General features: G+C 37.4%; 1 protein-coding gene across 2 annotated transcripts; it reads right to left on the minus strand.

The window, feature by feature from the left end:
- Positions 1 to 203: 203 nt before the first annotated feature.
- Positions 204 to 11,527, minus strand: LOC144571688 (uncharacterized). Of its 2 annotated transcripts, XM_078321047.1 has the most exons (16): positions 11,498 to 11,527; positions 9,390 to 9,456; positions 8,473 to 8,651; positions 8,216 to 8,352; positions 7,466 to 7,744; positions 7,037 to 7,177; positions 6,414 to 6,662; positions 5,698 to 5,838; positions 5,174 to 5,591; positions 4,899 to 5,059; positions 4,316 to 4,474; positions 3,509 to 4,228; positions 2,935 to 3,183; positions 2,412 to 2,684; positions 2,077 to 2,281; positions 205 to 1,542 (listed from the first exon to the last, which is right to left on the minus strand). In XM_078321047.1, the coding sequence occupies exons 2-16, from the start codon at positions 9,452 to 9,454 to the stop codon at positions 671 to 673; spliced, it is 4,248 nt and encodes a 1,415-aa protein (XP_078177173.1). In that variant the 5' UTR covers positions 9,455 to 9,456; positions 11,498 to 11,527; the 3' UTR covers positions 205 to 670. The 2 variants fall into 2 exon arrangements, with proteins under 2 accessions (XP_078177175.1, XP_078177173.1); XM_078321049.1 differs by lacking the exon at positions 11,498 to 11,527 and having other exon boundaries at positions 204 to 1,542; positions 8,569 to 8,651; positions 9,390 to 9,844.
- Between the last annotated feature and the right edge of the window lie 389 nt (positions 11,528 to 11,916).

Below are 11,916 nucleotides of genomic sequence, written 5' to 3' on the forward strand. Positions count from 1 at the left end.
AATTTGATTCTGAACTTTATAATAATACAAATTATAGAACCACAACTAATCATATAGCATAAATTTACATACCTTAGTATCATCACATAGAGTAATTACCTTTACAGCGGGCTCCATCACGTGCTGAATTTCACGAGAGGTTACAATTCCTCACGGTCGTGTTACATTTCAAATTTCTTCGGATTGCCACACATTTCATTTTTTTTTTTTTTTTGAATGCTTATCGGGTAAAATAGCCCTTGCTCCTCTTTTGATGTATACATTCATTTCAAAAGGAAGATACGGTTTGTGAAATACCTTACAATAACCATTCCCTAGTGTCCCAAGTATTCAGAACAGAAGCCGATTTGGAATGTACCAGAGAAACAAGATAACAAAATAACATTAAAGGATAATTACGTGAGAACTTCTGTCCATACCACTTGTACCAAAAAGCTTTAGACTTCTAATGTAAACTCTATCCAATTAACACAACACTATAAAACTAGCCCCTCACTCGTATCTGCTTGACACAAACTTTAGTGTCTACATTTTTAACTTTTTAAGTCTATACACAGCACATAATATGTACAATTAAGTCAATCCTTTTCTCTTCAGGTAATTGGAAACAAAAGGCTAATTAAATTTTAAGTTTCTATAGGTCAGTTCCACTTCATGAGCGTATCAATCATCAGTTGTTACTCTGATCAAGGCCTGAGATGGATCCACCGATCTTGGGCACATTATAAGAACATTCAGGCGGTGGTGCTTGAGGTCTGCTCATTGATATATAGGGCCGGCGATGACGGACATATGGAGAAGGGGACCGTAGCGTATATTGAGGATTGAAGGCACGCTGAGATCCAGGTGGGGTCCAGTTTCTCATGACAGTTTGGGACCTGCCAGTATGTAGATGCATGGGCTGAACAGGAGATGTAGATGGGGCCACTGTACCGGCAAAAGAAGGGGGCATGCCAGCTATGACTGGTGGGACTTGACTTGTTGAGGTAGGCCTGGGTATGCTGGTCCAGCGAGGTGAAGGCAGATCCGCTCGGACATGTGGGACCTGAACGGGTGAAACTGGTGCGGTGGTAAGAGTTGGTGTCTTAGTTTTCTGGACATACGTTGCCCTACTGGTTGAGGGAGACATCCCAAGAGTGTCTGTGGTGAGCAGGTGCTGAGTTATGATCGGAATGCCATGGTTTTGTCGATTCCAAATGTGTGAGAAATTAGCAGCATGGACAGCGGAGAGACGTGCTGAGGCCAGGTCCACTGATGCTTGTGCTGAGGCCAGGTTCATTGATGCTTCATTGGAGCCCAGATTGGAATGGACAGCTGGGACTCTGTTGGTTGTGAGAGGGGGAGCTAGATGAGTCTGGACAGATGGCACCTGGTTTGTCATGATAGGTGGAGCCTGACCAATTTCAACCGGTAGCACTCGAGTGTCCTTGATAGGTGGCATGCAAGGGCTAAGCCCAAAGGATGTGCAATCCATAAATGCTGGTTCAGACTGACATGCTGACTGATTTGGTGAATTTTGCGGAAAAGACTGTCGATTCCAATCTGATGTTATTGAGAAAATATGATTAAAAAAAAATTATACTGCTAGTAGTATCTGACAAGATTCTATTTTTCCTTCCCTTTGGTAATTTATTAGTGTTAAGATACAGGGACTGTGATGGAAATCAATAGTTCCACAAACCAGGTGTGTAATGGGGAAAGGAAGGGAAGGAAAGGAAGCGAGTTCACCTCATCTACACTCCAAATCGGGGGTGAACAAAATCACCAATTTTCTATACACTATTCACCCTCTCTCCCTCCCGCTCCCCTCCGCTCCCTCTCAATATTTTTTGGTTCTGAAATCAATAGTTCCACAAACAGGCTTCTGTTTCCTTTCGCTCCTCTTTCCTTCAAAATCTCCGTTCTGGAGCAGACCCTTAAGAGTATTCTGGCCAAAAGAGGTCACTAAGACCATATATGAAGCTCCAACCAATAACTTTATTAAGCTACCATCCTTACCACACTGACCAGGTATATTGTTGGTAGTAATTGAACCTGGTATTGTATTAAAACTTTAGAGGTGCAACAGAACCATACTTTGAAGTAGAATATCTGATTCTGCAGCCATTTCAAATGCTCTTAGTTCCCTTGCCGCTGTTTGACCACCTTCAACCTTGCAGGATAGACCTAGTAGAAACTTCTTAAGTTTCCCTGATTGTGCATCCATTTCCTTAGTTAATTCATCGTACTTTTTCTTTATGTTTTGAGACTCAGCCTTAAACTGCGATCTGAGGCTCAATTTCTGCTAATACCAAAACAGAAAGAAAATCGAGGGTCATTTGGCTTTTAATATAGAAAGAAAGATAATGATTTCTTTTGCTTTTCTTTTCTTCTGGAGTTTGTCAATAAAATAAGGAGAGCCAATGATGTACCTTCTCTTCATCCTTCTTGGCAAGATTTTTTAACGTATAACTTATTCTAGTAAGCTCATTTTTGAAAGGGTCCATGTTAAGCCCGTCAGAAAACATTTCTTGAGTAAACGATGGCATTTCAAGAAAATTGCTGCTGGACTCTGAAAGAACATCAGGCCTGAGGAGAGTAGAAACGCCAATGTCAGGCATGGAAGCATGGGCACCGGTACAACCAGAGTTGGTTTCTTTCTGAACAGGTTCTAAAAGCATGTCATCACAGTCAGGCAATTCCTCCTGAAAAAAAGAAATAATAATTTACAAGTACAAATTGTAACTCAAACTAAACTCACCTAAAATAATACTTCATCAGGCTTATTAGCATGGTAAATCATGTGAAACATCTGTAGCTGTTTTATGTCTTCTTGTGCTCTTTTCATTTCTTTTCCTTTTTTGGACAAATTCGACCAGACAAGTCAAACTTACCAGTCAACACTATAATAGTACGTGATAAGTGGTAACTTGTACGAGACAATAAGTTATTTACCAGGTTGATTGGTGTTCCTTCAGCCAGAAAAGAGGCGGTGTTGGTGTTTAATTGCTTGGAAATCCTAACTTCATGGGACACTGAACTAGCACCAGCGTATTTAAAAGGAGCAGCTTCAGTCTCTTGTTGCGTTGAAAACTTAGCAACTGCAGAATTAGATCCGCTAGCTGAACTAGCATTTACAGAGCACATTCTGCTCTGACTTCCTACAGGTTCATCATGTTGTTGTACCCTATTAGGTGGCTCCCCCTAAAACAAGAAAGAATACCTGACCAAATTAGTTCTCAAGGAAGAAAAGTAAAGCAAGAGCAATGCTTGGTTCACACCAGGCATCCCACATTACTTCTATATTTTGCTCAAAACAGCCAAGTGAGAACCTAGAATTGGATCTTATTAGTCAACTGTACAAAACATACACAAAAGAAACCACCATGATACCCAAGCTCAGTGACGGTTTTACCCTCAAATGTTAGCTTAGGTTAGCAACACGCATCAGTCCCTCAGAGGCATATAACAAGCATGAACACACCAAGTCAGCTTACAGAAAGGTTAAGAATAAAGAGTTATTGCATACCATATTAGTTATTGCCCCAGTTACCCCTGATGAGAGGTCTCCTACAGTTGGTTGACCATGGTCAGGTGTCTCTAAAACATTCTCCTGAGAAGAACAAGCACCACAATTTATGGCTCTTGTACCACAAACCCAATCAAACTTCTCAAATACAAACCCTGAAATAGGCAAAGGGGTTTTACTGAAGTCAAAAGACTCCCCCAGTTCACCTGATTTTACCATTTTGAACCATTCTTCCTTCCTCAATTTTTCTGAAGCCAATGCTTCCTTTTGCAAGAGTCTTAGTCTCCTGCGCTGGCACACCATGTGCTCATTAAAAGCATTGAATTTCTGTATTGTTTTCTCCAGAAGCACGTTCGACTTCTTGTCAGATGTTTTGATAGCGTGCTTATTCTTGACCACTGACTCATGAGCCTTCCACTGGCAATTAAATTCCCTCTCAGCATGCATTTGCAGATTAACACGTTCACTTTTTTGCAGGGCACGCAATTCGTTTTCTCTTCTAGCACAAATCCTTTCAATCTTATGTTCCAGAGACTTATTTTCCTGCGGCACCACATGCTCTTGCTGGGCATTTGGTGAAATAGCGATTGGGACATCGCAGTAACCGAGTCTGGGAATTCTCTTTGCTATCTCTAAACAGTGAAGAAACTGTTTCCATAGCCCATTCAGTGAGGAACCTTTGTAGCTTGAGACAACTTCTAGCGGTTCTCTTAAATAAGACTGGAGGGGAAAAAAAATAGTGAAAGGTAATTGCCACTCTCTATGTATAAAGCAAGCAGAAATAAGAACAAAATAATTATTTTTAACCTTAGGAATGATGAAAGGTGCTAGCATTGCCCTGTGACTCTTCAATACATGATTAAAAAACATGTTGGCCACATTATTCAAGATATATATATCAGGAACAGAGGATGCATCTCCCGGTTCAAGGACAGAAAGCAATTTCACGTACTGTGAAGGATAATCCTACAAAATAACAACATTTGAATATTAATCTGTATGTATCCCTTTGCATAAGACAATCATTTATCGTGACGAAGGACACTCTAACAAAACTATCTATTTAATGCACCTTTAGATGGGTTTTAGTATAAGCATCTTAAAATCAGAAGAAAGAGTTTTATTTGCTCTAGGTGGGTTGACATATTCACATTATCACATTATCACTTTTTTTGTGATTAACCACGATTAACAGCCTGTTGAGGCAAAGCAAAACAAAAACTCAGTAGTGATATTTCTTATCTAGGATCCTAAAATAACTGCCTACTACCTTATGATCCTGCTTTGTTGATATGCCCTTTTTCTTGACAAGAAGTGACATATAAATGGAGAAATAAAATATACAAAACTGATTGCAACACAGAGAAATTGAGATAAGATAGATCCGTACCGGGATGCCTAACATCTCATATGACCTTAACAGCCTGGGTATCAATAAAAAGTGAATGGTTCTAATTCCGTCTTTCGATGCAATTATATGGTTGGATCTTTCTGCACTGACAATATGTTTCTTTATTGTAGCAATTGAAATATCAGCACTTGTTGGAACATCTGCAAATTGAAGTTTACAACTATTTAGTGTAACAAAATGCTATTTTAAATACTAAAAAAAAATGGTTAAAAAAAGTGAGCAAAACCAAGAAGAAAAAAGTCCCAGAACAATACCTGTCTCAATTGAACTTAAACTCAAGTTAGCTACTTCCATACTCAATGTCACCACAAGATCTTCACAAAAAGATTCCAATATTGCAGTGCTTGCAGGCTTTTCCAGAAAAAATCTTCTTTTACATAACATCAAACCATGGGAAACAGAAAGATCCATAACATCATTCGGGCTCTCTTTGCGCTTCCTTGGATTCACAACCGAAGACAAGTATTGACAACAATCTCCCTTATCTAGCACCTCTGAAAGTGCCCCCTCTTTTTCCCCAGCGAAAGGGACTTCTTGGCAAAAGGCATCAGCGTCGGTTGGATATGCAATATATCTTGAAAATCTTTCTTTCAAGATAGAAATATCAGGAACAGAGTATGCATCTCCCGGTTCGAGAACAGAAAGCAATTTCGCATACTGTGAAGGATCATCCTGCAAAATAACAACATTTGAATATTAATCTGTATGTATCCCTTTGCATAGGACAATCACTTGTCATGGCAAAGGACGCTCTAACAAAGTTATCCATTTAATGCACCTTTAGATGGCTATTTAGTATAAGCATCTTAAAATCAGCAGAAAGAAGTTTTATTTGCTCGAGGTGGGTTGACATATTCACATTATCACATTGGTCAACAATAACACCTTCCCAGCTGATCTGCTTTATGGCTTGAAAGCCCTGAAACAAAAAAGGGAAAAAAAAAAGACACTATAAATGAAAGAATTAACAATTCTAGGTCAATTCTAAGATCTGTGAACCAATAAAATTTGGATATCAAATATGACTACCAATAGTAATACATTTTGTACAGTGTTATATATTTTAAGGTTTCCACGCAGATCTGTATTTCCAGTCAGGTTCATGTTGGTATGTTATCATATGGTACTATTTGCTTTGTTGACATCTTTTGTTTTCCTTTTGTTCCATATGGTACTATTTGCTTTTCAGGTGAACGGATGAGGGTTAAGCTGATCCTAAATTGAGCAACCAAAGAAAAATTAGAATTAACAGAGGCAGTTTTGGGGTTTAATTACTCCCTCCCCGCCAGATTTAAATGAAATGAACCCATAATCCTTGATTATCTCTTCATTCCAAGATATAGTCTGGTTCCCAAAGCATGTCCTTTTTGTTTATTTTTATTCCCATGTTGATCCCTCCTTTTCTTTCAATTGGCCAAAACTGCTATTTTGGACAAACTAGTAACATAGCAATTAGTCCAAATTGTTGGAATTGACAAATAAAATTTAGCTCACCTGGATAGCATCAGGATGTGACAAAAAAACTTGAAATAGCAAATGACCATCTTGCCCCCAGAACTCCGTGACCTCAACTAAGAAGCTAGCGGATCTATTTGTATGCACCACGGTATGAACAGATGGTATCAATTGTCCTATCTTATCTTCCCACAAGGAGAGGGATTTCACTGTTGATAAAATCAGAAACGGCTGGGCAGTATGATTTACTATGGACTTAATAAAGAGAACGATTTTTCTCACTTTTTCCTGTGGAGAGAGAGAGAAATAGGTTGTTAGTGAGATCTAGGAGATCTTTTTTTTTTTTTTTGAGAGACTTGGTAGTGGCTACCAAGCTTTACAAGGAAAGTAAATTAAGAGCAAAATAAACAACTTGCATGGGTCCAATGTTTGACAGATCTAGGAGTTGATGTTAAATTTTGTTTAATAACTTAATTTCCATTTTCATTAAGAAGAAAAAAAATGAAAATTTCATATTAAAGTAGATGATCCGGTGCACTATGAAGATCCATGACAGTGATCATTGCTTAAATCTCCAAAGCTAACAATGGCGAGCTTGAAGATGGACAATTATGATGGTCAGATATCAAGAGAGATTTAAAACAGTTGAGTGCCAGAGGTACCTCCTGGTCGATCAACACAGCATTCTGTGACTTGTGCCAGAACTGACGAAGTCGGTTAAGAGAATCTAAATAACCATCATCCAAATCATGTGGCAACCCAATTGAGAGTGCTTCTAGTCTTACAAAGGGGCCTTTCTTAATCTAAAAATAAATCACAAAATTAAATAGAACTTCATTTATTTAAAATAACTTATTAAAACAAAACATAGACATGGTCAACGTGCTCATGACTGAATTTTCCTTTCATCATCCTTTTTCACACTTGTGATTATTGGGTTTGTTTTGGTTGCATTGAGTATTAGTAGAGCCTCAATTAAGTTCAGCAAGTCCAAAAAGTGACGCTCAAACTGATGTTGCATTGCACACCCGTCAATTTGATGTTAAACTATAAATTATTTAGATTTCAATTATGTAGTCTCTGATTGTTACCTTGTTATGTTCAGAGGCTAATTTTGCTCTCCTGGCAGCATCAATCTGACGATGGTTATGCTCCTGTTTAAGCTTCTTGTCCAATAATTTTAGACTACCAAGCTCCCATGTCGCATGCTCATATCCTAGACCCTTCCATTTCACTAGCCACTCGGTGTTACAGGATTGCAATTGGCTGCCTCGATCCTGAAAAAATGTTTGGGCCATATCCGCATGCATGAGATTTCTTCGCAATAACAGACGCTCTGGCCTTGTCCATTCTTTCTTCCAGGTTGTACCCTGTTACAACACAATTACTATGTTTAAATAAGTCCTAAACCAACGGTTTTAATATTTAATGATTCAAAAGTAATTATCATAAGGTGCTCATAATTTAACACACGTAAACCAAAAGGACCACACAGACATAAGAGCTAGTGGAGATGATCAAAACAAAACTTTTCAGATAATTACTAACTTTTTACAAAAGAACTGGATAACAATAATAATATGATATTTATATTGCAGAGGCCGTCGCTCTTTGCTTTTTTGGTTTTTCCTTTTACCATGCATAAGGAGAATTTGGTCAATTTATTCAATATACTTCATCTACTTCACAACCACCAAACACCGTGCTTTAAAAATGTTTTATCGATTTGCTTTAACTTGACTTCACTTGCCAACTGCAAAGTTAATTTTATTCGGGGCTCCATAGCTGAATATTTTTTTAAAATGGGCTAAAAACATTCCCAATAGTTTTACACAAGTTACCTTATCTTGCTTATATTCTCGGATGAATCTGGCCATGAGTTCAGGCGCCTCCCGATGAATTACACTTTCTGGTTTCCAACAATTATACATATGTGCCAGGTTCTTGTGCTTGACCCAATATATTGTCTCACTTTCCCCTAAAAATACAAGAGCAGAAAAGTAGAGATAGCATGAAGCTGTCAAAGAAAAAATTTTAAATCTCTATTATTAAGGTTCTAGTATAGATGGTAGCCATGAGTGCCTGACAAGAAACATACCATGCCTAACATCCAAAATGGACTCGATCTCATCACATGCAAAGCCAGCCCCGAATTGTAACCTATCCTTTATGCAATCAACACAATGCCACCCACCTACAGTGATAAAATCATCAGGTCGGTGTTCCTTTGCACAATGGAAATGAAACGTTCTGTTGCAACCCTTTCTCTGACATGACCTAAGATAGAAGAAATAAAAATGAATATAAATGAATTTAAGGTTATTCAGTAATTTTGTCAAACATAACAGTTTAAGTAACTAGTGGACCTGATGTTCAACCTGACTCTTCCCGCTTGGACCAACTGAAGGTACATTAGTTGGGCATGCTATAACAGGTCATGATGCTACTGACCAACTATAATACTTTTCACTCAATTTTTTAACTTGTAGTTCTAGCATACATCCATCTTTTATAGTATATCCATTTAATATCTTCATTAACGAATATTGAAGTTAAAATATTTAAATTGTAGATGTATTCTACATCATTTAGATAGGGTGCGTACCAAATTTGAGTCATTTTGGAATTTGATTGGTGATCCATCAAATTGCCATTAGAACTCCACCATTGAAAAGTGTAACTTATTTGATGGAAAGCTACATGACTTTTAAATTGACCCAAACCGATACCTGCCCTATTTAAATAATCAAGAACACATCTAAACCTCTAGGATTTTTACATTACAAAATATCAAATAGATGAACCCCAAAGATGGATGTATGCTAGAATTATCCTTTTTTATAGGTTCCCACCTTTGCCAATATCTTTCCACTAGAAGTTATGGAACATAGCAAATGAACAAAACTATTATCACACATGTCAGATCCTCTGTTAGACTATTTTAGGAAAACTTAAGAAACAACCAAAACTCTTTCCAGCTCAGACAAAATATTCACAGTATTGTTGTAAACTAACCATCGAGCTTCTGGCTTCCTGCAAACAACACAAACCGAAGAAGCATTCTCTCCAGTTGTCTCCATTTCTTGAAGCAAGAATAAACCCAGGTTAAACTTAGAAAGTCAAATTAAGGCAGACTAAGTGACTAACACAAGAAAAGTCATCTACTAAGTTACAGCTTTGATTTGAATCATTTTGCTCTAAAAAGTGTATTACCTAAAAAAAAAGCTCACACAAGATAGATAAAAGGAACCATCGACATTTGCAAAAAGGTTCAGACACATGTGGTTTGCAGTTTTGACAGGTCGTAGGATACCTTTTATTAAAAAGATAATAAACAAATAATGTTGTTGACACTTTGATTTAAGGAACTAAATTAGATTGACAAATGAAAATTGATACGGTTGAATAGAAAACACAGAGAGAAAGAGAGAGAACAGAGAGTATTAGGCAGTAGCTGCCAAACATTCAAACGGAGAGTATTAATTTGCACCTCTCGTTCCATGATTCTATGCTAAGGATTAAAAATAAAGGCAATGATCAACATGCTTGTACCATTGAAATTAAAACAGAAAGGAAAAATTAACTCGCTACCAACAAAAAATTTATGTAAAAAATGTGTGAAAAGACAAAAGTTCATACATTCAAGAGAAAAATGAACTTGCAGCCAACAAAATTCATATATTCAAGACTAAATTCCATATATTCCATATATTTCTTCTTTTTAGTTTTAAAACCAACAAAATTCACAAATGTAAAAAAACACAAACAAAAACAACTTGCTGTCAAATTTTTATAATCAAGAAAAAATTAATATATGAAGTTAACTTCATGTTGCTGGTATATGAAGATAGCTCCCAACTGTTTTGAATCTTGACTCATCAATCATCATTTCCTCTGTTTTTTTTTCCTGCTGGTACATGTTGCTATCTGTTCAAACTGATACATGTAGGCACATAACAGGTAGGGCTAGCATCAACATTTGTCTAGATTTGTACCAATCAATTTATACCAATTGCTTTTTTAATCTGACCCATATGCTATACTCTGGACCTTGGAGATGGGTACCATACTGGTACTCAAATTAATGTTGATATTTTTCATGTCAGTACCGAACAGTGATACCAAACAGTGGTAATATATTGCACTTTTCATATCAGTACCGAACAGTGGTACCAGTACCTAACCTGACCAACATAAGAATCAAACTAAAAACGGGTCATAAGAATGTACCAGTACAGAAATCAAGCAAAACGGATCATAAGAATCAAATTAAAAAAGGACAAATTAAAATCGCACAAGTTAGAAATTAAGAAACATATTTATTTTGCTATAAAATCAGCAAACCCTAGGAATATCTGAAAGAGGAGAAAACAACAAATTAAAAACTTACCTGTAAAAAAACAGATTAGTAGTTTTAGATTTTCTTTGTGGATTTGAATATCTTCGCTTGAGAATCAAGTGGCCAAGTACAATTCTCTGGCCACTGTCTTCGCACCTTAACAAACTCAGCAAAATGGATCTCTATCTACTCCTTGTTACACCGAGAAGATAGTGTTGAAGTTGATTCCGACAATCTCTACTCACAGAGGCAGAGATCTGGAAAGAGGTGGCAGTGAGTTTCCTCCTTCCAAACGTTGTTGCTATGTGGAGAGAGAGTTGTTGAGAGAAAGGATAAAAAATGGACAGTCCGACTTTTGTAGTAATATTGCTAACTCATGAACTGTTGCTTTTCGCTAACCCAACATCTCTGTCGTTTAGCGGATTAGAGATTAGAGTTGTATTCTTATTTGCTATTTGTCGTTTGAATCACATTGTTCTGAGAATAGCTCTATTTAGTCTTCTCATATACGTAAATGTTAAATTGTTTGAATTTTGGGAAGGGAACAGAGGATATCACTTGAAACCAAACACTAGGGATTTGTAACCAAGAAGTAGGGAAAATGAAGTTTAGGCTTTTAGTGAGAGAAACCAAAGATCAACCGCCGGAGGATACCACCGAAATGTTCGCCGGAATCAGGCGGATTCTCCGGCGATTATCGTATGTGAGTTTAAGAGTGTCGTTCCACTTGAAAACCTAAATATCCAAAAAAGGAAAGAAATAAATAAGTATAAAAGAGACTGACAGTCGCTTTACTTTTTCTCACTCGCGAAAAAAGGATTGAGAGCTACCCCAGTTGACCGGAGCGGAGCCCAGCTATCAGAAAGAAAGAAAGAGATGTTTTACTGTTCTTCTACTGTTCGGCAAAAAAATACTCTAGGACTGCTTTATTGGATTGGCAAAAACAGAAGATTAGGAGTATCCAAGGCGTTGCATTGGACCGACTAAGTTACTTGGTATCTGGGACCCGGTGATCAGGGAAAGGATACTGTTAGCTTCTGTGAACCGTGTGCGGACGCAGTTTTTTCATCGAACGCAAAGAACAAAATGTGAGCTACCTTTTTCAGGCTTTAGCGTAACCGGTTTAAGCATGTTGGAGGAAGAGGCACTCGGGATTTGAGTTTCAGAACTAACAAGAATTTCTTTTAAAAACTGAAAAAATAA

This window comes from Carex rostrata, chromosome 19 (genome assembly GCF_964058835.1).
Source record: "Carex rostrata chromosome 19, lpCarRost1.2, whole genome shotgun sequence".
Taxonomy (NCBI): domain Eukaryota; kingdom Viridiplantae; phylum Streptophyta; class Magnoliopsida; order Poales; family Cyperaceae; genus Carex; species Carex rostrata.

Excerpts from the sequence above, each read along its gene's own strand:
- LOC144571688 (XM_078321047.1), bottom strand. The coding sequence starts at position 9,454 with ATGGAGACAACTGGAGAGAATGCTTCTTCGGTTTGTGTTGTTTGCAGG. Across the intron at positions 4,475-4,898 it reads ATGAGATGTTAGGCATCCCG|GATTATCCTTCACAGTACGT; the intron begins GTACGGATCTAT and ends GTTATTTTGTAG. Across the intron at positions 2,685-2,934 it reads AAGGAACACCAATCAACCTG|GAGGAATTGCCTGACTGTGA; the intron begins GTAAATAACTTA and ends TCTTTTTTTCAG.